This window comes from Zalophus californianus, chromosome 9, assembly GCF_009762305.2.
Source record: "Zalophus californianus isolate mZalCal1 chromosome 9, mZalCal1.pri.v2, whole genome shotgun sequence".
Lineage (NCBI taxonomy): Eukaryota > Metazoa > Chordata > Mammalia > Carnivora > Otariidae > Zalophus > Zalophus californianus.
In genome coordinates this window covers 113,987,362-114,015,330 of record NC_045603.1, presented here as the reverse complement: position 1 = coordinate 114,015,330, position 27,969 = coordinate 113,987,362, and the positions used below count along the sequence as shown (strand labels likewise).

General features: G+C 37.1%; 1 protein-coding gene across 5 annotated transcripts in view; it reads right to left on the bottom strand.

The window, feature by feature from the left end:
- The window catches only part of MPP7 (membrane palmitoylated protein 7), a 289,462-nt gene that overhangs the window by 81,584 nt on the left and 179,909 nt on the right, over window positions 1-27,969 (bottom strand). For all 5 annotated transcript variants that reach the window (XM_027593230.2, XM_027593227.2, XM_027593229.2 and 2 more), the window contains exons 6-11: window positions 20,819-20,950; window positions 5,023-5,104; window positions 4,377-4,462; window positions 1,715-1,789; window positions 1,084-1,280; window positions 543-607 (exon numbers count right to left, since the gene is read on the bottom strand). In XM_027593230.2, the coding sequence (XP_027449031.2) occupies window positions 543-607; window positions 1,084-1,280; window positions 1,715-1,789; window positions 4,377-4,462; window positions 5,023-5,104; window positions 20,819-20,950 (637 nt within the window). The remainder of the gene's footprint in view (window positions 1-542; window positions 608-1,083; window positions 1,281-1,714; window positions 1,790-4,376; window positions 4,463-5,022; window positions 5,105-20,818; window positions 20,951-27,969) is intronic.

The window sequence follows — 27,969 nt, the reverse complement described above, 5'->3', positions numbered from 1 at the left end:
GAGTAAAAGAGAAGCTGAGAGAAGGAGAGTATGAAGGAGAAAAAGAATGCGCCCAAATCCAAACAGGCGAGATAAAGGTCAGAGTTACTCTGATTTCTGGATAAGCAAGGAGTTAGGAAGAACAACAACTCTTCTTAGGCTCAATTGCCTTTGTGCCCAAGAAAGTGGTAGATTTTCTCCCCCTAATTTTACCAAGAAGTGTCTTACCCAAACCTTCTAGCTTTGGAGAAAGAAAAGAGTTGCATTTGAGGTCACATTTATGAAAACACCTACATTCAGAAGTCAAGGAGAGTAGTGTTGCTAGTTAGTTTCTTAAAGGGTGAGTCATGGGTTTATCATAAACAACTGCAAACACCCCTTTCTTCAAAAGACTCACTTTAATATTCTACTGTGAGTTTCTTATTTGTTTGGTTGTTGTGAAATGATGATCCAGAAGCTATCACAAGGCACTACGAGCTCTCGTTCTCCCACAAACACCTGCTTTAATAGTCAAAAATAAACAGCAAGATTTGGTTACTCTACATTTTTATTAACAAACTTACATGATTTCCTGTTGGAAACTTTCAAGGGCTGAACTAATATTTCTGGTCTTCTCAGAGCCAATCTCCTGGGGGAAAAAGAAGGTCAATGCCTATCAATTTTCAGTACAGATCCAAGATTAATATAACACCAAAATATTAAAAGTCCCAAGGGGGGGGAAAGGGAAGCCAGGGGAAAAAATGAGCACAATGCAATCTATTCAAATTAAAAAATAAAACCTCTACTTTCAGAGTTTTATAAATCATCCCCACTCCAAAATCACTCTTCATTCCCCCCCATCTTTCACATCAATATAGTTTCAGATATTAACGTGCTATTTTTCCCTTTGCTTCATAACAAAAACCGAGTATGACCTGGTCCTGTCATATTATTTTTGGTCATTATTCATCCTTAGTTAGACAAAACAGAAATCCAAACCTGAGGGATAAAGGATTCTAAAGCAAGGTTTTAGTGCTCATTTTATCACAACTCTCCTCGAGTGATATTTTGCAGAGAACAAAAGGTCACTTGAAGAGAGACCATTACGGCATGCCAGTAGCTCACCTTTCCTGGAAATGCTTTGAGGGAATCAAGCCTGCCCTGGGATTGGCATCACCTGCGTGCTTTGCTTGCCACCATGTTGCATCATCTTGGCTCATAATCTGAAGAATATCTCCCTTTTTGAAAGAAAGCCCAGCTTCCTTACATGGAATTGCTTTATCCTCATTAGGGTCATAGTCAAAGAGGGCTTTGATAAACATCTGGAAGAGAGTTTCATTTAAAAGGAATATAAAAAGTAAATGTGAAAGGGCCAACATTCTTCTCTGATTTAAGGATAATTTTTGTCTAAAAAAGAATAATTTTTTATTTTATTTTTTAAAAGATTTTATTTATTTATTTGAGAGAGAGAGAGAGAGAGCACAAGCAGGGGGAGGGGCAGAGGGAGAAGCAGGCTCCCTGCTGAGCAAAGAGCCCGATGTGGGGCTCCATCCCAGGACCCTGGGATCAACACCCGAGCCGAAGGCAGACGCTTAACTGACTGAGCCACCCAGGCATCCCCCCAAAAAGAATGATTTTTTAAAAAGGGAATATGAAAATGAACTCACTGTGACAAAGAGGGTATGTATTAGATGGGGAAATATTAGCGCCCTCCACCTCCAAAACAAACAAAAAAGGTTTTTTAGGGAATGGTTACCTTGCCTTCTTTAGATGGTGTCTCCTCTTTGATGCTGGGTATGATCTTAAATGTAATTGCTCCCTGAGACTGAGCCTGATAACAGAGGAAAGACTTATCAGAGAACTTCTAGAGCCTGGGGAAGGAAGGCAAAACAGGTAGAGAAGGGAATAATTCTGAAAATTTATAAGCTTGGGGTTTCTACTCTTAGATAAACCAAACTGAGAAAACTATTTTTGTAGAAATTCTTGCAATATGAGAAGGCACTCAAGTTTGTCAAGTAAGTTAAAAAACACTAAACACTAAATCCACTTTTACCTCCTGTGCACTTTCAAAATGCTGATGAATGTACTACCATCCATGTGGAGCTACCTCAGAATAGAAACACAGAACCTGCAGATTGCCTTGTACAGACAACATTACAGATGATGTGCAAGGTTCAGACGATATTTTTAAGTATCGGCATCCACGTTTTTAAGAACAAAATACCTGTACTGTCAGCAATAAAGTCATATGATTCACTATATACAATATATATACATTCACTGCAATGCTCAGCAGAAAAATATAATGAAGAACATTCACTGCTATTCTGCTTAGTGAGTAGAACACCAAGTGTAACAGATTAATTAAAAGATGAAAAGATTAAGTACCTATTAATTTAATGAAAGCAAGCGACAATAATACAGGCCGTTCTTTTCCAACCATCTCAGACCACAGCAGATGTCCCTTTCATATACTCTCATGTCTTTCTCTGTTTCTCTCTTTCTAGCATTTCTCATAACCGTACAAAGTAATCATTGATACAATTATTTCTTAATATCTGTTATCACTGCTAAATTTGAAGCTCCACGAAAGCACTAAGTATCTGGCACATATTTGAGAGGAAGGAGGGAGAAAAGAAAAGAGGAAGATGTGATCAGGCAGAGGAGAGGAAGGAAGGGGGAGGGGAGAGAGAGAGAGAGAGAAGGGAGAATGGGTAGCTATCTCTGAGATGCACTATCGTAAACAAGGGCTCTCTTCTGGGGGGAGTTGGGAGGGGAGGCCCTGATCTGTATTGTTTGCCAATGTCCATGGAACCACAGCCAATTTCCATTTACCAGTGTGAAGTCTCTGAAAGCCCAATTGGGAAAAGCTGCATAGAATCAGCTCTTGCAATGTAAGGAGCAGCTCCAGAACAGCACAAAGACTCAAGTAAAATGGGGCTTTAACAGTATAAATATCAGAATTTTATAACAGGATTGAGTTCAAAAGGGTAATATCACTGTTATTACTTATCATAAAACAACTGACAAATCTTATTAAGAATTCATATAATACCGAACCGCATAGGTAGAGAGAAAGCAAGTCTTCTCTATGACCTCTTTCCAGTCTACTAGTTTGTGTGTGTGTTAATGTGTGCAAAGCCCTTAGAAAAAGGTCATTAAGGGCTCAACCACTGTAAGAATTACTAGTATTACTAAGTCATATAGGTCTACCAGCCATTGTGACTGCCATCATGTGGATGAATGATTAGTCAATCAATGCAACCTTCTTGCTATATAAATTTAAAATTTTGATGGTTTCAGATAGCCATCGCAACAGGATCTATTAATGCATTCCACCACTGGAAACATATGAGTAGAGCTATGTGCCTAGAATCTGCTGACTCTAGCCATTATCAAGCTTTCAAATCCCTCCAATCCAATATTTTTCAGTCATGTCTTCTTTTGTAAATTTTTCTATAAATATTTTTTCTCTTATTGATTTTTATGAACTCTCTACACATTAAAATACCTTCTCTCATATATATGGACAATATTTTTCCTAAGTGTCATGTGTCTTTCAAGTTACATATGGCATCTTTTCCTATAAAGTTTTTAATTCTTACAATCGCCTCAGTTATTTTTCTATTTGAATTTCACATCAAGTTTAAAAAGTCTTCCTTTATTTTTTTGATTTTTTAAAAACATTTAATTCATTGGGATTTGTTTTGGGTATAGTGTAAAATAGGGACTGACTCTGTTATTTAAAACTGAATCATCAATTTATTCAGTACCATTTATGAAATGACTTCACTGTTTTCCCATGGATTTAAAATGCCATCTTAATCATGTACTAAATTTTCATATATACAAGGGTCTGTTTGAAGATACTAAATTCTATTTCTGTATGTTTTTGTTTTCATACATTAATAGAGACAGTCTCCCTCATTTAATCCTTACAAATGAACTGGAGAATTAATACCGTCAAGGCCTAAAATAATTTTGTTCCGTTTTAGATTTCACAAGACATCTAAATTAGTTTCACTGCTATAGATACCTAGAAAGCACAGCCTATAGTCTGGCCATGTCGATGGGAGAAGGGAAAAGAAAAATGCTTCATGAACAACAGAGTAGATGCCACCTATTAAGTACCTATTTGGAACAGGCCCTGTAATAAACTCTTTACATACATTAGCTCATTTAATCCTAAAAACACTGCCGTGAGGTACCTACCTCTTCTTGTTTTCATTTTGTAAATGAAAACACTGAGGTAATGCAAAGATTAAGGTTATTTTCCAAGGACATACAGGGATTAAGTAATGAAGCTGGGATTACAACTCTAGACAGCTAAATCCAAATCCTATATTTATAACCAAGTCTGAAACATACTGATTCAATTTCATTTTTTATTGCAATTTTAAAATATATTTTCAGCTTACCAGAATTTGAATTATTTCCTCAGGCCTTTTATCCTCTACTGGAATCCCATTCACTTCCCTAAGTTCATCACCAACATGAATGAGACCTGAGAAGTAGCAAATTTGGTAAATTAGCAGAGTTACCTACAAAAGAACCGCAATTTGCAATCGTGTCCATACTCAAAGCTTTGTTTCATTCCCTTAATACATTTGCGGAGACCTTTAGGCTTCTCAGGTTTCGGATTCTGTGCCTCTAAACAGCAATGAATCCAAGACTACCATGTTATAATGCCGGCAAAGAAAGGACATCTGCATCCCAGTCTTTGTCTAGAAATGTATATTATTTTCACCTAATAAAAGAATTTTTATTTTGTTTCAAAGGCTGCACACATGCAGTAGTACTTTTCAAATCAGAAACATTTGAAACAGATCTTAATGTAACTCTGGGAGCCCATGTAAACTGAGATTGTAGAGTGAGATGTATCGTTTATTTCAATAGGTTCCCACAGTTCAACACAGAGAAAAATATCTCACTGTTTTGATGTATTACATCAAAAGATTGTTATCCTCTTAATTACATGTTGGAAATGTTGCCCATGAAACGCAACATGGCTTGTCCACAAGCCTACTGTTGAAACCCTTACCACTTTTTTTTTTTAATCCTTACCACTTCTATCTGCAGCTCCTCCCCTCATGATTCTAGCCACAATGATGGCCCCAGTCTGCTCATCTTTCTTAATGGTAGCTCCCTTTGAAGGAAAACAAAAAAAAAGTACTTGTGGGTAAAGCTGTGCATTGGGTGGTCCGAAAGGGAGCAGAAATAAGGACATTTACCTGGAAAAAGTGAAAACAATTACAAAAAATTAAAGGTACAAGGCAGGTGTCTTACAAACACTCCTGACTTGGGACAGATTTTCTATCAGACACATCATCTACGGTTTTCAGCACAACATTTAAGGATTTTTCAAATCTTTAACCTCTTCAACACAATGGAAAATACAAATATCTTCTTTCCATTATAATACCTTGTATTTGAATTATGATTTGTTTTTGCCCCTTGACAGCATTTGTTCATCTCATTTGTCTTTATAATACCCCATGAAGAAGGTGGGCTACACTGAAATTAAGTGAATACAAAAATCTTATATAAATTAGAAAACTAAAACCCAAGTCATCTGGCTTTTAGTTTAGTGATCCTTTATTACACCATTATGGTAAAGGAACTCAGCCATAATGATAAAGAGAAAAAAAAAAGACTTAAACTCTGAAATTAGTCCTATTCCTTACCTAATGCTAAGATAAACTAATGGAAAAAAGATCTGTTACTCCAAGGTCTTTATGTACTAGGACTGTACTTAGTACAAAGAGAACTAACATTTTGGCATAAGATTAGGAAACAATTTCAAAAAGAGTCCAGAAATTCTTCATTTATGGATGTTCAGAAACAAATTAACTGAATGCTGCTTTATAAGAACATCAGGCACAAATGGTTACTTTGAACACCTTTTTATGACTTTGGTTCTAAGAAACTGGTATTGGTGTAGGAAAGCATTCTACAATGGCATCACACAGCTAAAAAGATGCACATTAGGTGGTGGCAGAATTCACCCTGAAAATCAAATTTGCTCACATGTCAATAAACACGTGTGTATCATTAAAAAATAGGTATGTAAACAAAATTAGGAATACATTTGTAATAAGTATATTTTATATGATAGCTATCAAATACATATCTAATAACGGTTTTTAAAAAATTAAATAATTAAGTGATCAGATGATTTTGTGACATTTTTTATCACCAAGCATGTCCGTTCATGTCCAAAGACTTAAATGAGCATCTCTCCACAATCATAAACACCAAACCTATAAAGACCCATCATTAACTTACCATTAATGGTAAGTTCTGCCTTTATTTAAACAGTTTACTTATAGCCAAGATGACTAGAAATATAACATTTTTAATAGAACTAGTGTGATTAAATAAACTTTCATTTGCCTTAACAATATCTCAAACCTACCCATCAAAGTATGCCTAATGGCAGAAGGGTCTGGTGACCTAATTTAAGATTAATTGCCCATTTTTTTAGAGCGTTCTTTTTTTCCCCGTATTTTCCTTTTTTTAATTGAGGTAAAATTGGCATGTAACATTATATGACTTTCAGTTATACACCATTACAATTCGACACCCGTATGCACTACAGAGATCACCAGCAGAAGTCTAGTTACCACCCATAACCATATAATTGACCCTGTTCACCCATTTTGCCCCCCACCAACCTTCTGGTAGCCACCAATCAGTTGTCTATATCTATGAGTTTGTTTTGTTTGTTCATTTGTTTTCTAGACTTTACATATGAATAAAATTATATGGTATTTGTCATCCTCTAACTTCTTTCATTAGTATAATACCTTCAAGGTCTCTCCATGTTATCACAAATGGCAAGATTTCATTCATTTTTAATGGCAGGGTAATATTCCGTGTGTGTGTGTGTGTGTGTGTGTGTGTGTGTGTATACACACACCACATCTTCTTCACCTCTTCATCTACCAATAGACACTTAGGTTCTTTCCAGGTCATGGCTATTGATACAATGTCACAATGAATACAGGGGGGCATATATCTTTTTTTTTTTAAGATTTTATTTATTAATGAGAGAGAGAGAGTGATCACGAGTAGGGGGGAGGGGTAGAGGGAGAAGCAGACTCCCCACTGAGCAGGGAGCCTACTGCGGGACAAAATCCCAGGACCCCAGGACCATGACCTGTGCTGAAGGCAGACGCCTAACCAAATGAGCCACTCAGGCGCCCAGGGCATGTATCTTTTCAAGTCAGTATTTTTACACTCCTCAGATAGTAGCCAGAAGTGGAATAGATGGATCATATAGTAGTTCTAGTCTTAATTTTTTTAACAGTATGGAGAAGTCTCCATACTGTTTTTCATAGTGGCTGCACTAATTTACATTCCCATAAACAGTGTACAAGGGTTTCCTTTTCTCCACATCCTCACCAACACTTGTTAATATTGTCTTTTTGATAATACCCAGTCTAACTGACGTGAGGTGACACGTCAAATGCAGTTTTGATTTGCATTTCCCTAATAATTATTGATGTTGAGCATCTTTTCACGTGCCTATTGGCCATCTGGATGTCTTCTCTGGAAAAGTGTCTATTCAGATCCTCTGCCCATTTTTTAATTGAGTTGTTTGGGGTTTTGTTTTATTTATTTATTTATTTATTGAGTTGTATAAGTTCTTGATATATTTTGCACATTATCCCTTATCAGATATATGATTTGCAAAAATCTTCTATTCAGTAGATTATCTTTTCATTTCGATGATTTGCTGCAGAAGTTTGATGTAGTCCAATTTGTTTATTTTTGTTTCCCCTGCCTTTGGAGTCAGATCTACAAAAGTACTGCTAAGACACATGTCGAGGAGCTTACCAGTTATGTTTTCTTCTTTTAGGAATTTTACAGTTTCAGGTCTTACGTTCAAGTCTTTAATGCATTATGAGTTAATTTTTGTGTATAGTGCAAGACAGTGGTCAAGTTTCATTCTTCTGCATGTGGCTGTTCAGTTTTTCCCAATACCATTTATTGGAGACTTTCCCTTCTCCATTTGTATGTTATTGGCTCTTTTGTTAGAAATTAATTGTCCATATTATGTGTGGGTTTAATTTTGGGCTCTCAATTCGGTTCCATTGATCAGCATGTCTGTTCTTATGCCCATACCAAACTGTTCTGATTAGTATAGCTTTGTAGTATAATTTCAAATCAAGGAGCATGAAGCCTCAAACTTTGTTCTTCTTTCTCAAGATTACTTTGGCTATTTGGGATCTTCCATGGTTCCATACAAATTTTAGAATTTTTGTTCTAGTTCCATGAAAAATGTCCTTGGAATTTTGAGAGGGGACTGCAATGAATCTGTAGATTGCTTTGGGTAGTATGGACATTCTAACAATATTAATTCTTCCAATCCATGCCCATGAACTATCTTTCCATTTATTTGTGTCTTCTTTAATTTTTCATCAATGCCATGGTTTTCAGTATACAGATCTTTCACTTCCTTGGTTAAATTTATTCCTAGGTATTTTATTCTTTTTGGTGCACTTTTAAATGAGATTGTTTTCTTAATTCCTCTCTCTGATAACTCATTATTCATGTATAGAAATGCCAGATTTGTTATATTAATTTTGTATCCTCCTACTTTACTAAATCCATCTATTCGTTTTAACAGTTTTGGTAGAGTCTTTTGGATTTTCTATATATAGTATTGTGTCAACTGAGAATAGTGATAGTTTTAGTTCTTCCTCCCATGGGTGTCTTCTATTTCTTTCTCTTGCTTAATTGCTGTGGCTAGGACTTCCAGTACTGTGTTGAATGGAAGTGGCAAGAGTGTGCAATTCTCTTCTTGTTTCTGATCTTAGAGAAAAACTGCCAGCTTTTTACCATTGAGTATGATGTTAGCTGTGGGTCTGTCATATATGGCCTTTATTATCTTTACTCACTTTGTTGAGTTTGGATCATATAAATGGATGTTGAATTTTGTCAAATGATTTTTCTGCATCTATTAAGATATGATTTTTATCCTTCATTTTGTTAATGTGGTGTTGATTGATCTGTGGGCACTGAACCATCCTTGGATTCCTGGACTAAATCCCACTTGATTGTGGTTTATGAGCTGTTTAATGTATTATTGAACTCGGTTTGCTAATATTTTGTTGAGAATTTTTTCATCAGTGTCATCAATGATACTGGCCTGTAACTTTCTGTGTATATGTGGTAGTCTAGTTTTGGTATCAGGGTAATGCTTCAAAACTAATGAAGTGCTCCCTCCCATTCAATATTTTTGTAAGAGTTTTAAAAGGATATGTATTAAATCTTTGAATGTTTGATAAAATTCATCTGTGAAACCATTGGTCCTGGACTTTTGGGAAATTCTGATTATTAATTCAATATCCTTGCTAGTAACTGGTCTATTCAGATTTTCTATTTCTTTATAAATTTTATGTTTTTTATAAATTTTACCTTTCTAGGAATTTATCCATTTCTTCTAGGTTGTCCAATTTGTTGGCCTATAATTGTTCATAGTCTCATGATTCTTCGTATTTCAGTGATGTCAGTTGTAACTTCTCTTTCATTTCTCATTTTACTTGAATCCTTTTTCTTGAAGAGTCTGGCCAAAGGTTTGTCAAGTTGCTTTATCTTTTCAAAGAACCAGCTCTTAGTTTCATTGACCTTTTCTATTGTTTTGTCTCTTTCATTTATTTCTGCTCTGATCTTTATTTTTTTTAAGATTTTATTTATTTATTTGACAGAGAGAGAGCACAAGTAGGCAATGCGGCAGGCAGAGGGAGAAGCAGGCTCTCTGCCGAGCAGGGAGCCCAATGCGGGACTCCATCCCAGGACCCTGGGATCATGACCTGAGCCAAAGGCAGACGCTTAACCGATTGAGCCACCCAGGCACCCCTGATGTGATCTTTATTATTTCTTTCCCTCTACTAATTTTGGACTTCCCTCTTGTGTAAAATTAGATTATTTGAGATTTACTTAAGGTAGGCCTGTATTGCTATGAGTTTCCCTTTTAGAATCACTTTTGCTGATTTTAAAAATTTGGGTTTGTAGTGTTCCTATTTTGTCCCTAGGTAATTTTAATTTCCTCTTTGTTTTCTTCAGTGACCCATTGATTGTTCAATAGCATATTGTTTGATCTCCATATTTTGGGGGTTTTCCCAATTTTCTTCTTGTAATTGATTTGTAGTTTTATACCATTGTGGGTTAAGATGCTTGATATTTCATCTTCTTGAATTTATTGAGACTAGTTTTGTGCCCTAACATGATCTTCCTGGAGACTAGTCTATGTGCAGTTCAGAAGCATGTGTATTCTGTTCTTTTTGGATGGAATGTTCTGTACATATCTATTAAGTCTGTCTGGTCTAATGTATTGTTCAAAGCCACTGTTTCCTCATGGACTTTCTGTTTGGATGATGTATCCATTGATGTAAGTGGGGTGTTAAAAGATCCCTACTATTACTGTATTACTGTCAATTTCTCCCTTTAGGTCTGTAATATTTGCTTTATATATCTTGGTCTCTCTGTATTTGGTGCATATATATTTACAAAAGTTATATCTTCTTGTTGGATTACCCTTTTCATTATGTAATGCCCTTTCTTATTACTATAGTTGTTTTTGTTTTAAAGTCTATTTTGTCTGCTATAAGTATAGCTACACCAGCTTTTTGTTTCCATTTGCATGGAATATCTTTTTCCATTCTTTCTGTTTCAGTTTATATATGTCCTTACTTCTGAAGTGAGTCTCTTATTATAGGGAGCATATAGATGTGTCTTTTTTTTTTTTTTAATCCATTCAACCACTTTGCGTCTTTTGACTGGAATATTTAGTTCATTTAAAGTAATTATTGATAGGTACATACTTACTGTCATTTTGTTAATTGTTTCCTGGCTGTTTTCTTGGTTCCCTTCTGTTCTCTCTCTTCCCTTCTGGTTCAATGGTTTCCTTTTATATTGTATAGATTCCTTTCTCATTTTCTTTTGTGTATTTAGTATAAATTTTCCTAAGTTCACCTATAACTTCCTGTGCATATAATGGTCTGTTTTGAGTTGACAGCAACTTAAGTTGAACATATTCCAAAACCTTACATTTTTTCTTCCTGCTTCCCATGTTTTATATTTCTTATGTCACACTTTACACCTTTTTACTTTGTGCCTCTCAACTAATCACTGTAGTTTTAGTTAATTTTACTATTTTTGTATTTTGACCTTCACACTTGCCTTATTAGTGGTTGATCCACTATCTTTACCATATATTTACCTTTTCCAGTGACAGTTTTACTTTCATATGCTTTCTTATTATTAATTAGTTCCATTTTTTTTTCAGTTTAGAGAGACGTCCCTTTAATATTTCTGATAAAGCCAGTTTAGTGATGATGAACCACTTCTGTGTTTGCTTATCTATAAAACTTTTAATCTCTCCTTCAAACCTGAGTACTAAACTTACCAGTGAAGACTTCTAGGTTAGACGTTTTCTCCTTTCAGCACTTTGAATATGTCATGCCACTCTCTTCTGGCCTGCAAAGTTTCTGCTGAAAAATCTGCTCATAGTCTTATGGGGTTTCCCTTGATATATAAGTTGTTTTTCTCTTGCAGCTTTTAAGATTGTCCTTTTTACCATTTTAATTATAATGTGTCCTGGTATGGATCTCTTTGGGTTCTTCTTATTTGGAACTCGCTGGGCCTTATGAATCTGTAGGTCTACTTTCTTCTCTAGATTAGAAAAGTTTTCAGCCATTATTTCTTCAAATAAGTTTTCTGGCCCTGTCTATCTTGTATTTGGAACCCTACAATGTGAATGTTATTCCACTTGATGTGGATTCAAAGGTTCCTTAAATTATCTTCATTTTGGGGTGCCTGGGTGGCTCAGTCGTTAAGCGTCTGCCTTCGGCTCAGGTCATGATCCCAGGGTCCTGGGATCGAGCCCCACATCAGGGTCCCTGCTCCGCGGGAAGCCTGCTTCTCTCTCTCCCACTCCCCCTGCTTGTATTCCCTCTCTCACTGTGTCTCTCTCTGTCAAATAAATAAAATCTTTAAAAAAAAAAAAAAGAAACAAAAAAAATTATCATTTTTTTTTCATTCTTTTTTTCTTTTTTGCTGTTCTTTCTGGGTGACTTCTATTGCTTTTTCTTCCAGCTTGCTGACCTGATCTTTGGCCTCATCCAGTCTGTTGAACTGCTCTAGTGTATTTTTCAGTTCAATTACTGTATTGTTCAGCTCTGTACCTTCTGTTTGGAATTTTGTTATATTTTCTCTTTGTTGAGGATCTATGTTCATCCAATTTTCTTCTGAGTTCAGCAAGCATCTTTATGACCATGACTTTGAATTCTTTATCAGATACACTGCTTATTTTCATTTCATCAATGTCATTTTCTAATGTTTTATCCTGTTTCGTTTGGAACATTTTCCTATGTCTCATTTTTGTCTGACTCTCTGTTTATATGTACTAGGTAAATTAATCACCTCTCCTAGTATTGAAGGAGTGACCTTGCAAAGGAGATGTCATATGGCCCAGAAACTCAATCCCCTCTGACCAGAGCTAGGTGCTCAAGAAGAATTCCCTGTATGGGATGCATGAGTCTTTGCTGTGGCAGGGCTATGTTTTTGACGCAGCGGTATATAGGGTAGTGCCCAGCCTGGGTGTAATGCATGGCTGCACTGAGTGGCAAAGGGATGGGCAGGGCTGTTGCCTGGCCCAGCCGGGATGCACAACTGCAGTGTGGGGGTTGGCAGGATTCTCAGCTGGGCACATCCCCCATCTCTAGCAGATTAGAGGAATAGTTTCCAAATGACTCCCACCCTCACCAACTTTAATAAGGTAGATAAGGTCACAAGTATGGCACCGGCCAGTGTCTCCATCCCTGGGAAAAGTTCCAAAAGTTTCCGGCCTCTCTGGCAAGCACTTTAAGATTAGTAAGTGGGTCTCCTTCACATATGGTCTAGGTGCTTTTCAAATTGGTGTTTTTGTGCTGGGTCTCTTGGTGAGTGAGTCTGCAAATGAACCCTTAAGAGCAAGTTCTCCATTCCCTATAGTTCCATGGTTTTCCTGAACATAATCTCTGTTGGTTTTCAAAGTCTGGCATTTAGAGGCCTCATCTTTCTCATTCAGGATCTAAGGGTTTTTGGTGCCTGACGTGGAATGCAAACCCCTCACTCAGGGAAAACTTCTGTATTTTTGAGATCCTCCTTGACTGTGAACACTGAACATACAGTGGGTTGTTTCTGGCAAGATGGTGTCTCTGCCTCTCCTACCCATTTCAATGCTGTTCTTTTTGCCCTTTATTGTAGAGGCTCTGTTCATCCAGTTTTCTGGTCTTTTTCAAATTATTCTATATGCAGTTGTATATTTGTTGTATACATGGGAGGGATCTTCCTACACTGCCATCTTGAACCCAAGTCTCTATTTATCCATATTTTATAGACAAGAAAGTAATCACAAATGGTTATAATTTGTCTAAGATCAGAAAATTAGTGTGCAGTAAAGTCAGGACTTATCTAAGGCAAAGTCATCAGAATTGCTTATTTTTATTTTTACTTATTTTTTAAGATTTTATTTATTTGACAAAAGAGACACAGCAAGAGAGGGAACACAAGCAGGGGGAGTGGGAGAGGGGGAAGCAGGCTTCCCGCCAAGCAGGGACCCTGAAGCGGGGCTCAACCCCAGGACCCTGGGATCATGACCTGAGCCAAAGGCAGACACTTAATGTCTTATCTTTCTATAACCTTTTATTCAAAAATTTATAAGTTCATTATCCTTGCAGTAGTTTGTCTATGATGGAGATCAACAATTTCTTCCTTTTTTGTATGTGCATGCCATATTCTCATATCAAGTGGTAAAAATGGTTTTAAGGCATTTAAGGCTATGAGAAGACTTGCAGCTGCATCCTGGGCCTCTTGAAATACTGGCTCTTTGGGAAGTCAGACACCATAAGAAATCATGATTCCTGCCAAGCTGTGAGGAAGCCCATACTAGCCAAATGGAGATACAACCTAGAAAGAGATGCCTGATCAGCCCCCAACTTTCCAGCCATCCCAATCCAGGCATCAGTCATAGGAATGAAGTTCAGAGATGATGACTCCAGTCTCAGCCACCATCTGACTGTACATGTGAAGGACTCTAAGAACCACCTACTGAGCCTATCAATCTCTAAAACTATGAAATATAATAATATATTATTGTTTTAGCCACAAAATTTGGGGTGGTTTGTAACATAGAATTAAGTAACTGGAATAAATCTTTTTCTTCACTATGAATTTTACTATTTTTTAATGTAGGACCATTCAGTTTGCTGTGCTTACTGCTAGGTCTTTTTTTTTTTTTTTAAGATTTCATTTACTTGAGATTGAGCACACAAGCAGGGGGAGGGTCAGAGGGAGAGGGAGAAGCAGACTCCCTGCTGAACAGGGAGCCTGATGTGGGACTTGATCCCAGGAGCCTGGGATCATGACCTGAGCTGAAGGCAGGCACTTAACTGACTGGGCCATCCAGGCGCGCCTTACTGCTAGTCCTTTTGACTTATTCTCTGACTCAATGAAGTTGACAAATATTTATTGAGAACCTACTCTATGCCAGGTTCTGTTCCAAGAGCTTGTAATACAGTGGTGAAACAAACTAAGCATTTCTGTCCCCTCGTGGAGCTTACATCTAACAAGGGAGAAGGACAATAAACAAAAGATGAAATAATGAGATATATAGTGTGTTAGAATGTAGTAAACACTATGAGTATGAGAGAGGGCAGCATGAGAAACATCAGGAGTGCCAGGGCAGGGAGAAGAAAGACAATGTAAAGACAGTGTAAAGACACACCCCAATGAGAAGATGACACTGAGTAAAGAAAGATAAAAAGGAGATGAAGGAAAGGGTGTGCAGGTCCACCACTCAGATCATGATCTCAGGGTTGTGAGATGGAGCCCTGCAAGAGGCTTTGTGCTGATCACGGAGCCTGTTTAAGATTCTCTCTTTCTCTGCCCCTCCCCTTTCCCTCTCTTAAAAAAAGAAAAAAAAAAAAGATGAAGGAGTTAGCCAAAGGGAAAGAATAGATGAAAACAGCACAAAGGTATTGAGATGGGGCTACGAATAGAATGATCAAGGAAGAGCAAAAAAGTCAGTATGGCTGGAGTAAAGTAAAAAGGGAGAAGCAGTAGGAGCTGAGATCAGATGGTTAACAGAGAGCCAGATCATGTAGATCCTCGTGAGGGCTCTGGATTTTATCCTGAAAGAAACAGGGAGAACCTGAACAGCAAAAGTGCTATAATCTAACAGGCTCACTCCACTTACTGTGTTAAGGGTGAAGGAATGTAAAGCTAAAGCAAGGAAACAAACTGGAGGTTGTTAGAATACTCCAGGGTAAAGATGAAGAAGGCTTGGATCTGACTGGCAGGAGGGGAAGTGATGAATAGTCTGGATATATTATTGGTAGAGCCTAAAGAATTCCCAATGGACTGGAAATGGGACATGAAAGAAGAAAGGTATCAAAGATTGACTCTGGTTTTTGGCTGAGCAATTAGGAAGATGGGATTGTAATCAACGAAGAGGAGGAATCCTAGAAGGGGAACGGATTTGGGGACAAAGATCAGTTTACTTTTGGACATGTCAAGACAGAGCTGTCCATTAGACATTCCAATGGAGATATCAAGTACACAGACGGATATGCAAATTTGAAACTCAGAAAAAAGATCTGGAAAAAAAATAGACCTGGGAGGCACTGACACACAGATTATTTTTAAAGCCATGGGCTGGATGAAATAATTTCTAGAATGTATAGATAAAGATGAGCACTCCAACACTGAAGGGTTACTCTGTTATAGATAGGAATCTTGAAACAGAAGTGCTTGCTATCTGCTGATTTTACCTATCCCTGGAGGGTGAACTATGGACCCTGAGAAATAATCTCTCACTTTCTACATGATACCAGCACTTGACTCAATCTTCATTTTGATCCCTTCATTCTTGAAGATTTCTATTTCCATATTGCTTTCCAAACCCCTATTATCACAATTCTTTGAGGTATTCCTAGTGGAATGTACTTGCATGAAAATAAGATCAAAACTCAGTAAAACAGAGCACATTACATGTCATATTATACAAAAGTCTACAGTCCAATGGCACATGTAGCAAAGGCAAAATGAATTAAAATTGTATCTAATGTTTTAGTACTTACATATTTTCTTATATATTCTGAATTTATTCTATGTGATTTTTGAGAGAGAGAGAAAGAGAGGGAGAGAGACAATCTCAAGCAGGCTCCACACTCAGCATAGAGCCCTACACAGGGCTCAGTCTCATGACCCTGAGATCATGACCTGGGCCGAAGTCAAGAGTTGGATGCTCCACCAACTGAGCTACGCAGGCATCTCATTATTCTATGTGATTTCGACAAAACACAGAATATAGAGAACTTCAGGTTAGATTGAGAAGTTAAAATTCTGCTTAAATGTGTCTCATTACTGCTGTAAAATGGTTTACAAAAGAGGACTGCTGAGACTGAGTTATCACAATGTCCTACATAAAAATTGCATCTCCTACAATACTGCCAATATTCTAGGACCTTCTCCTTCAGCTGGTAGCACAGGTGATTTCAGGTTGAACCTTTGAAATCAAAATGGTTTCAAGTATCATCTACTGAACATTTGCATCAAGAATATCAGAGACATCTAAAACAAATCTTAAAAAAAATCTTAAAAAAAAGTTTGAGCACCACCATTCTAAAAGAATCAAGGACAACCCATGCCAGAAACCGAAAATCGGGATTATAATCCACTCACTCACTAATAGAAAGTCATTTTCTTAAGCCTGCCTAAAAATTAATATTTATTATTCATTATTTCTGGGTAAAACAGTTACAAATTATTCCATATTCACTGGAAGGGAGGATAACTCTGCTCCCTGCATCCTGACCAGTGTTTTTAAACTCTCCTTCTCTCAGTTCATTCATCATCCCTTCCCTCAAATTATCACCCCCTCACCTTTCCATGGCAAATGTCTACATGATCTGTGTTCACTGCCTCTTTTCCTGGAAATGGTCCTCTCCGTCAACAACTGTCATCTAGAGCTCCTACCTTATCATCATTCTGTGTAACACTGATATAATGCGTGCATAATGCATAAAAACTTACAAAACATTTCAAATACATTATGCTAGTTGATATTCAAAACACTCTTGAAGAGGCATATAGGTATGCATATATAGAGGCATAATCAGGAGATTATCTAATAAGGAACCTCAGGCTGAGAGGCTAAGTGACCTGTTCCTATAAGGATATAGAGCAAATAAGTGACAGCATAATGCCTCCCACTTAGGTCATCTAATGCAAGCTTGGTATTTATTGCACTGCATTATAACTCAGTCTAACACACAAAATTACATTTTTTAAAAAAGGTTTATTTCTTTATTTGAGAGAGAGTGAGTGCATAGCAGGAGTGAGTGCGCAGGGGAGGGACAGAGGGAGAAGGAGAGATTCCTCAAGCAGACTCCCTCCCAAGCACGGAGCCGATGTGGGGCACGAGACCATGACCTGAGCTGAAATCAAGAGTCAGATGCTTAACCAACTGAGCCACCCAGGCGCCCCCAAAATCACATGCTTAAGTAACACTGATAAACTAACCCATTGACTGCTAAATCTTATGGCCTTTCCTCCTGAATCATTTGCCAAAAATTTACTGGCCATCCAATCACTAGAATTTTATTTCAGCTTGGCTTTCCTCATCTTAACTATTTGATTCTTAACCGCTTGGATTCATTCTCCTAAGGATGCCTCAGACTTAATCTTCTCCCCGTTTCTGCTTCTCCCTCCCCACCCCCTACCCCTTTGGTGGTTGTGGCTTTTTCCAATAACCTCTCCAAAATGACAAATGATATTTGACAAATGTAAAATGACAAGTTTGTTGAAAATGACTATTTTCTACTTTTCTGACTAGTTCATTTTTTAAACTTTAAGTTTATTCACCCAATACTCCTACTTTACAATAACTATCAAACTAATATTCAAGACAAGTAATTCGCCTTCCTTGATTTCATATTCCAAGGTTGAAATGACATCTGAAATCTTAATACTTTTCTCAGGAATCCTAACAAATAATTTGGGGGATTTCTTCATTCCACGTAGATGTTGTTTTCTATTTGAAGTTTTTATTTTTTGTTCAATATAGCTCCTTGAACAAAAAAACATGCAAATTGTGGCTCACTAGGAAGACAAACGACCAGTGACTAATTTTTTAAAGTAAAATAACTTAAAAGTTCTTGAAATTGCCTTATATATGGAATATTAGTATAAAAAAATAAACCTAGAGTTTAAAGAAGTTAATTGCATAAGTTTGGGGGGAAAAATTTTTTATTATTAATTTACTTTTAAATAATGGAGAAACAGAAAAATTTTTTAATTCATGTAAAAACAGGCAAAAAGCAGAATAAAAATAATGGATAAAAATGCAATGGAATTAAAAATTTAATTTAAAATTAAAAATTTTAAATTTTATCATTTAAGGGGAAGTAGAAAGGAAAATGCTACCAAGTACATACAAAATTGCCAAATTATACCATGGTACAGGAATAAGAAAACTGAACAACTCCAAGAAATATTTAAGATATCCCCAGAATAAACAAATGTTACAAATCTGGAAAACATGGAAATAATTTTTAAATTTATTTTAATTAATTTATTAATATATTATTTATTTATTTGGGGGGGGGCAGAGGAAGAGAGGGAGAGAGAGAGAATCCCAAGCAAGCTCCACAACTCTGAGATTATGACCTGAGCCAAAATCAAGAGCCTCAACTGACTGACTCAACTGACTGAGCCAACCAAAATCAAGAGTCTCAACTGACTGACTCAACTGACTGAGCCAACCAAGCTCCTCACCCTAACAATTCAATTTCTAGCCTCTTCTTAGCACCTGCATAGCCCCACAGGCTCCATACAACCATAGGGAAACTTGAAATTTTTATTCCCATGCATTTCCTTCTATTCTTGCTAACTGAACTTATAGTACTTCTGCCCCCCCTAAATAACATCCTGGGGTATTTTGTGCTTCCCCTCCTCTTGCACTGTATATCTAAAGATCTTATTTGATCAGGAGAGGCTCAGGACTTAACATGTCGCAGATGGTGGTTTAAATGTTAGCTCACCAAACCAACACACCCAAAACCTTGCCGCCCCTGGGAAAACTATGACTGATCAAAGAAATGATTACTAAGGAATTACTGAACTCCTCAAGATGTCAGCCTTTCGATTATCTAAGAGCCTGAATTTGTCAAAACAGAAAACGTATTTCTTACTGAGGGATGCACAGAAGCCAACAAGAAGGAATCACTTTATGGCGATAGGCCCTGAGATACATCTTACTACAACCCAACTGCATACCGTCTAGCCTTACTAAGTATGTCACCTTCATAATAAATACCAAGACATATTTAGGTTACCAGTACAGAGTTTATATTAAACAGTCTTAGCCAGGAATATAGGGAGTCCTAGAATATCCACAGATGAGCTTCAAGGGCTCAAAAATTCCCTTAGATGACGTGCAAATTTATCTGTGTATTTTTCTGGGCAAGAGTGTCCAATGCATTTATCAAGGTGCCAAAGTTGTCCTTAAATAAAGCAAAATATGAAAACCACCTAAAAGGTAAAAGTATAAAGACACAATATGGTATAGAAGAAAAAACTAGTATTGGAAGGTAAAAAGCCAAATTTGGACCTTAGCTCTACCCCTCATTAGCTGTGATACTTAGGTAAGTTGCTTTGCTTCTTTGCATATTCATTCTTAGTCTATAAAAATGGAAAAAGACACGTACTATGAGGATTAAATATAATGTACGTAAAGTACCTCACATAATGCCCAGCAAGTATTGCATTATCCACTGATATTTGCTTTAAGAATACAAAAATGTCTTAAGTAGACAAAATGAGCCACAACACATTTAAAATAAACTGCTAGATGATAAAATCTATTTTTCTTCTGAATGTAGTTTCATCAAAATATGGATACACTCTGTACTCATATCCTATTGCTGAGACAAATGCACCACACAAAGGTAGTGACTTAAACCAACACAAATTTATTATCTTACAGTTCTGGAAGTCAGAGGGTCAAAACGAGTGTCCTGGGGCTAAAATCAAGGTGTCAGCAGGGCTGCGTTCCTTCTGGAGGATCTAGGAGAGAATCTGATCCTTGAGCTTTTTCCAGTTTCTAGAAACTTCTGGCATTCCTTGGCTCATGGCAACATCAACCTTTGCTTTAGTCATCATGTCTCCTTTTGCAACTCTGACTCCCTGCCTCCCCTTTCCACCTCAGTAAAAACCCTTGTGATGACACTAGACCCACCATCTAAACCAGGATAATCTTCCTATCTCAAGACTCTTAACCAAATCATGACTTTGCTATTTAAAGTAGTATCTCACAGGTTCTGAAGATTAGGACATGACATCACTGGGCATCGTTCTGCCCACCATAAACCCCTTGATGTAATCTGACATTGTATAAATTCTGGTGCTAAAATAAATGGGTACATTTACATTTTGAAATAACAGATATTTGGTAAGCTTCTCCTCATTACTTTAAAATAAATCAGCTTTCTAGAAAAGCCATAAGCAATTATTTCTAGTTGCACCATTTAATCTTAAATCAGCTGTGACTGGCACAAGTTATGCTTTCTTTTATAAATGTCAACATCACATCTTACAAATTATTGCTATGTATAACCAAGAGAATGCTTGTCATTTTACTTAGCTTTTTTTCATTTTTCTAAATAATATTTTTTAGACATGACTACTCTAAAGTTTGACAACATAGAAAAATTATGTTTCAAAGAGAGGCATAAATGGTATGTCCCCATAAGATTTGGTTTTATCATGATATCTACTCGTATCTGAGCACAAAATGTACACCACAACTCACCAGTGGTTCTCTATTTTTGACCAGACGAATGATTTTTACTGAGTCTTCTTCATCGTCAATATCATCAGGCATCGGAGGTAATACAGGATCATAATTCTTCTGAGCCACAGTATCATGTACAGAGAGCAAAGCCTATCAAAGTCAACATTTGGAAAAAAATTAATCAAATACAAAATCCCAAGCACATCCAACTATAAAGAAAATCAAACTGGTGTTATAATCTTGACGTAAGAATGGTGATAGGCAACTACTTGAAAAGGAGGATCTTAGAAATGGGAGAATGTAGGACAGGAGGAGGCGGCACTATTTGGCTGCCATCCCCATCCCCAATGCCACTAATACAGGACAAGAATCCGCATAAAAGTCCTCTCACCTGTATATTTTCTGGTTCATCATTATAAGGGTAGCAGCTGGGGACGGGGTGGGGATTATTACTTTTACTAGAAAATGAGGCTATAGGTACACTGTTGATCAGCCAGTAGGAATCTGAGGGAACTGTATTCTTCCCTTCCTCCTGTTAGCAGAAAACACACAAAAAGCCGACCGATAATGACTAACTTTCCTTCTTTTCTGGTTTTCTCACCTTTTCATTTTTTGTGTAATAAGATAACTAGTTTGTGTATAATGAAAGTTTTTCTAGTCATGACTGTCATGGTGGTAAATCTCCACAAAACACCGTCACATTGTCATTATAGACCAATGACCAAAGTAACTCTCAAACCTGGACATATCACGACTATTTTAGGAGAGGGTTTTAGACTTTTATCTAATTTGTTCCCTAATCACTACCACCACAGTCTGTAAATTACTCTAGCCAGAAGCCTAGAAATCATCCCTGAAACAAATCTCTCCTCCACCCTACACTCCTGAACACCCAATCCATATCCTGTTAAATCTACTTGCAAAATATACCCTAAATATGTTGTCTTCTCTCAGCTCTAGACCAGAAGCTGGCAAACGATGCCAGCTGTTTTTGTAAAGGAAATGGTCCTGTCACCCAGTCTTCATTCATGGATGTGTTGTCCATCACTGCCATCATGCTACGAGAGCAAAATGGAGTAGGAGCAACAGACCATTTTTATAGGAAAAGTTCAGAGACATCGATGTTGTCGTGTTTTACCTGGAGAACTGTAATAGCCTCTCAATGGTCCAGCTGCATTCACCTGTGGTCTTTTTTTCCCCAAGATATGAATATCTCACAGTTTCTTTGCCCACTATGCCTTTGAGGAACATTTAGGATGTTTTCAGTTCTTGGCTATTATAAATAGCGCTGCTATAAATATTTCTCATCTTTTAATGCGCATGCGCACACGCGCACACATGTGCACACACACACACAACTGGGGTTAAGTACGGTTGGCCGTTGAACAACGTGGGTTTGAACAGCATGAGTCCATTTGTATCCAGGTATTTTTTTTGAAAAATACAATACAGTCTTATAAATGTGTTTTCTTTTCCTTATAATTTTCTTAACATTTTATCTCATTTACTGGAAGAGCACAGTATATAATACACATAACATACAAAATATGTGTCATCAATATCAACTATTTGCTATTGGTAAGGCTTCCAGTCAACAGTTGGCTATCCGTAGTTAAGTTTTTGGGAGTCAAAAGTTATACGCAAATTTTTTTTTTTTTAAATTATGTTCGGTTAGCCAACATATAGTACATCGTTAGTTTCTGATGTAGTATTCAATGATTCATTAGTTGTGTATAACACCCAGTGCTCATCACAACACGTGCCCTCCTTACACACAAATTTCTAACCATGCAGGGAGTCAGTGACCCTAATCCCTGGATTGTTCAAAGGTCGAGTATATTTAAGAGAGAAAAGTCTGGGTTGTGGGTTTCTAAGTATATTCAACATTACTAGATACAAGATGAACAATTTTTCAAAGTGGCTGTCCCAGTTCTACTCCTACCAACAGCTTCCATGAGTTCTAGTTATATCCCATGATCCCCAACATTTTACATTACTAGTTTCAATCTGGCAGCGGTATCTCCTTGTGATTGAAATTTCGTATTTCTTATAACCAATGATCGCTTTTTTTGTGAGATGCCTACTCAAGATCCTCACACAGTTTTCTATTCCATCTGTCTTTTTCTTATTGATATGTAAGAATTCTTTATAATATACTGGATCCAAGCCTTTGTTAGTTACATATGCCACAAATGTCTTCTCTCATTTGGTAGCTTCCCTTTTGCTTTCTTATTAGTGTTTTTTGCTCAACAAGAAATCCAAATTTTAATGAGTTTAATTGTTTTTTCCTTGGGGGCTGGTGCTTTTTGTATCTGACAAGAGTTTCAGAGCAAAGGAATGAACAGCCTCAAGATGAACAAATATCTGAAGAGATAATAGCTGTAAATTTTTGACAACTGATGAGAGACCGAGCCTGAAGATTCAGGAAACCCAATATATCCATTAGGAAGCAGGAACAATAAAAAGAAATCCAAGATTAGATACATATCGTAGTGAAACTACAGAACACCAAAGACAGGAGGATCTTAAAAATATCAGGAAAAAAATATGACTGAGAGCTGAGTGATTAGCCATAATGGAAACCAGAAGCCAGTTAAATACCTTGAAAGTGCTTAAAAAAAAAAAAAATAATAACAGCCAGCCCAGAATTGTGTATTCAGCAAAAATACCATTCAGGAATGAGGATGAGAGCCAAGATGAAGTTAATAGGGATCCCACTTGAAAAAAAATAACAAACAAAACAAAAACAAAAGATGCAACAATGGTTTGGGAAGACACTGGACATCAGACAATTAAGGACAGTGATCACTGAGAGACAGGAAACAAATGTGAGCCTTGTGAGGCCAGAGTTTCCTGGCCGTGTAGGGGGAGAAGGTACCCAGGCAGAACCCACTGGTCTCCGTAAGTTGAGACAACACAGTGAGGAATGTTGGGAGGTCAAGGAACTAAAGTTCTCAGAGTATGAAAGAAAAGATTCTGACAGGCACAGGGCTCTGGAGATCTGCAGGAGGCCCCCCTTTGAGTGTGCATACAAAAAAACTACCAGAAAGGATTAGAGCAGTGGTTATCAGCTGAGAACAATTTTACTCCCCAACAGCCATTTGGCAATGTCTGGAGACATTTTGGGTTGTCACAGTGTGGAGGGTGCTACTGCCATCCAGTTTGAGGCCAGGGATGCTCCTAAACATCTGACAGCATACAGGGCAGTTCCCTGCCCTTCACGGCCCCTCCCCCCAATAATTTTCAGGCTCCATAATGTTAATAGTTCCAAGGTTAAGAAACTGTGCATTACAGGGAACAATCCCCAAAGCTCACACAGGGCAGGAATAGCTCCTGTTTCCTTCAGTCAGAGGGGAAAAGCTTGGCATTCACAAGGCACTGAGGACAGTTAACAAGGGATATTGTCTTAACAGGAGGAAATACTTAATCCAAGATTAAACAATGCTAAGATCTCACCTAACAAAGCTGAAAAGCAAGCCTCTGAAGGACCAAAATATTTCCATGTAACTTAATTATATAACAGAAAAAAAACTCAAGAATATCACTATAAAAATATGAAAATATCCAGCATCAAACACAGTAAAACTCATAATGACTGAGAGCCAATCAATTACTGACAAAAGTTATGAGGCATGTAAAGACAGAAGAAAATACTACTCATAATGAACAACATAACACCACAGAGCTAAACTCTGAAAATTACACAGCTGACAGAATTATATAGAACCAAATCCTGAAATTACAGAGAGATTGCAGACAAGAAAATTAAAACAATTACTATACCTGTATTCCAAATGCTTAAAAAGCTAGAGAAAACACTGAAAATGAGACCTGCCATATATAAGAAAGATTCAAGTCAAACTTCTAGAGATAAAAGATACAATGTATGAAATTTTTTAAAAAGTACACTGAATGAGATTAACGCTTATAGTTAAAGCAATTTATAAACTACCTAAAATGAAACAGCACAAAGAGAAAATATAGTAAAAAATTATGAACGGAACATTATTGAGCTATGGGACAACTTATATACACCTAATTGGCATCTCCAAAGAAAGGAGTGGTGTTAAAAAAAAATATTTGAAGAAATATGGCATAAAATATTCCAAATTTGATGGGGGGGAGAAAAAGCCCCTAGGTCCAAGAAGTTCAACATATCCAAGCACAAAAAAAAGAAAAAAAACATAAAAAGAAATAACACCAAATTGCTTAAGACCAATGAGAAAGAAAAAATCTTAAAATCAGCCAAAGAAAAAAAGCTTAAAATGACAACACACATCAGAAACAATACGAGCTTCAAGATAAAAGAGCAACATCTTTTAAATATTTAAAGAAAACCGGCAACCTAAAATTCTATACCCAGCAAAAATATCTTTTAATAATGAAGGGATGATGAAGACTTTTTAAAGACATAAAAAAGTCGAAGGAATTCATCACCAGGAAACTTGCACTACAAAAAATGGTATATGAAGTTTTTCAGACAGGAAGATAGGAATAGACAGTGGATGGGATATGGATCTATATAGAGTTGAATGAAAAACATCAGAAATGTTCACTATCTGGGTATCTATGATAACTATCTTGCACATAGATAAGACTAATAGAGATCACTAATAAACATCTTTTAAAATAAAATAATTATCATAGTTGATAGGCAATACTAACAGCAGCAGCTATGTATTTTTCCTCTTTAGCTTTGTATTCATCTCCATGTCTGGATTCCAAAATACATTTTTAAGATTCATAGATATTGAGTTCCTAATTCTTTAATAGTTTTGCTTTACAAATATATTTGGTTAGCAACATTTTTATTTTGGACAACTAAAAGTAACTCTGTATTCTATTTGCCTGTTTTAACTGTGACGACTTTACTCTTCAATATAGATTGTCCTTTTGAAAGGCAACACACCTAAATAAGAAAATTGTATTTCCATATGCCATAACCACCCCAATCAGAACTGATGGGTTTACCTGTTGCTCAGAAGACTATGCAGGAAATTGAACACTGGGCCTTATAACTCATCAGGAGCACAGACTTTCACTGCTTTGGACCCCCTGGAGTCAATTCTATATTTTAGTATCTGTCAGGTCAACAGAATTAAGTGTCTAACTCATAAGAATGAGTAACACTGATTTATTCCTCCAGAAGGAAGCTTCACTTTTCCCTTTTGCATGCTTAAATGAAGTCTCATCCATTCTACATGCTCAGGCAATGAGTAATTTCTGGTAAATGCACATTTTGGAAAGCTGAAAAATTACAACAAATCTTTTTATTTTATTGCCTTTTTAAAACCTACCAAATTTTCCCCGACTTCCTAAATTATAATACCATATTCTAGAGATGATGTCACTTCACTGTTTTATCAAAAAACGAGACTCTGAATGATGATTCATAGATGATGATTTGCCTTTAATGTGGCCATGTGATGCCTAGGAGTGGTTCTTATTATTAATGACTCTCTTTGCTTCCCCTAGAAACAAAGTCTCTGTAGAGATCCACATCCTTTCATCAGCTCCCCCAAAGGCCACCAACACTATTGCTCTTCTCCACTCTATCACTGCAGGAAGCTCCCACACCCTATCACGTCTACTGAGGCCTTCTGCCACTCACTACCCCACTTCCTTTTTCTCACCATCTGCTGTTTCTTTGATGCTTCATTACTTTTCCTGGACTTTAAGATTTGGACAATAAGACTGGATTTTATAAACATTATTAACAAAAGTAGTTATTACTTATTGTTTGGATATGGCAACTGACTGATCAATTCACAGATTTTTTAAAAATACTAACAAACTGAGGGTTGCTGGAGTGGAGCTGGGTGGGAGGGATGGGTGACTGGGTGATGGACATTGGAGAGGGGAAGTGCTATGGTGAGCGCTGTGAATTGTGTAAGACTGGTGAATCACAGACCTGTACCCCTGAAACAAATAGTACATTATATGTCAATAAAATACATATATTTATTTATTTATTTGAGAGAGAGAGAGCACACAAGTGAGCATGGAGGGAGAGGGAGGGAGAATCTCAAGCAGACTCTGCACTGAGCCCAGAGCCCAAAGCAGGGCTCAGTCTCACAACCCCGAGATCATGACCCGAGCCGAAACCAAGAGTCAGACACTTAAGATTAACTGAGCCACCCAAGTATACCTCGATTCAGAGATTTAACAACTGAATGTAATCTTTAACTCTTTGACAGCCCTCAGGTGAGACAATGGTTACAAAATGACAAGCATTTCTTAACTGTTGGAGACTTGAGGGTGGCAAGATGTATACGGAAAGTGTTGACAAATATTCCAGTGGTGATCGATTAACAAAACTGAAGAAGAAAATTAAACAGGGCTGTGAGGACATAGGGGGAAAGGACCTTCTCACGCACACCTGCGGGCACTGCACACTGAGAGGACCTGTCCAGATTGTTGTGAGGGACAAGATGGCAATCACTATCAAAATTTTAAATGTACAGATAATTTAACCAGCAACTTATTGACCTAATAAAATTCTGAAATATACAAGAGATATGCATTATAAAAAGCAAAAAAAGCAAAGTTATCTAACTTATCTCTTAGAAGTGGACAATTACGTTGCTCCAAAGTCCACAAAATATCAAAATGTTAAAAGTCCACAAAACAGAAAAATAGTGCATTCTATTTATAATGGAAAAAATGTAGGCGCGCCTGGGTGGCAAAGTTGGTTAAGCGTCCAACTCTTGATTTCAGCTCGGGTCATGATCTCATGGTTGTGGGATCAAGCCCCGAGTTGGGCTCCATGCTCAGTAGGGAGTCTGCTTGAGATTCTCTCTCTCCCTCCCCCTTCTGCCCTTACCCCCCCCACTCTCTATCTCTCAAGTAATTCTTTTTTTTTTTGAGAGAGAGAGAGAGAGAGAGAGAGCACAAGCAGGGGGAGGGAAGAGGAAGAGGCAGGAGCCCAAAACGGAGCTCAATCCCAGGACCCTGGGACCATGACCCAAGCCGAAGGCAGATACCTAACCGACTAAGCCACCCAGGTGCCCCTAAATAAATAAATCTTGAAAGAAAAAATGTATAGGTAATATTTCTGTACGCAAAAAGGAAAAATAATGCAGCCAATGAACAGTAGTTATCCCTAAAAGGTATTATGAACACACACTTCATAGACAAAATAGAAAGTCATTAAACATATGGAATGATGT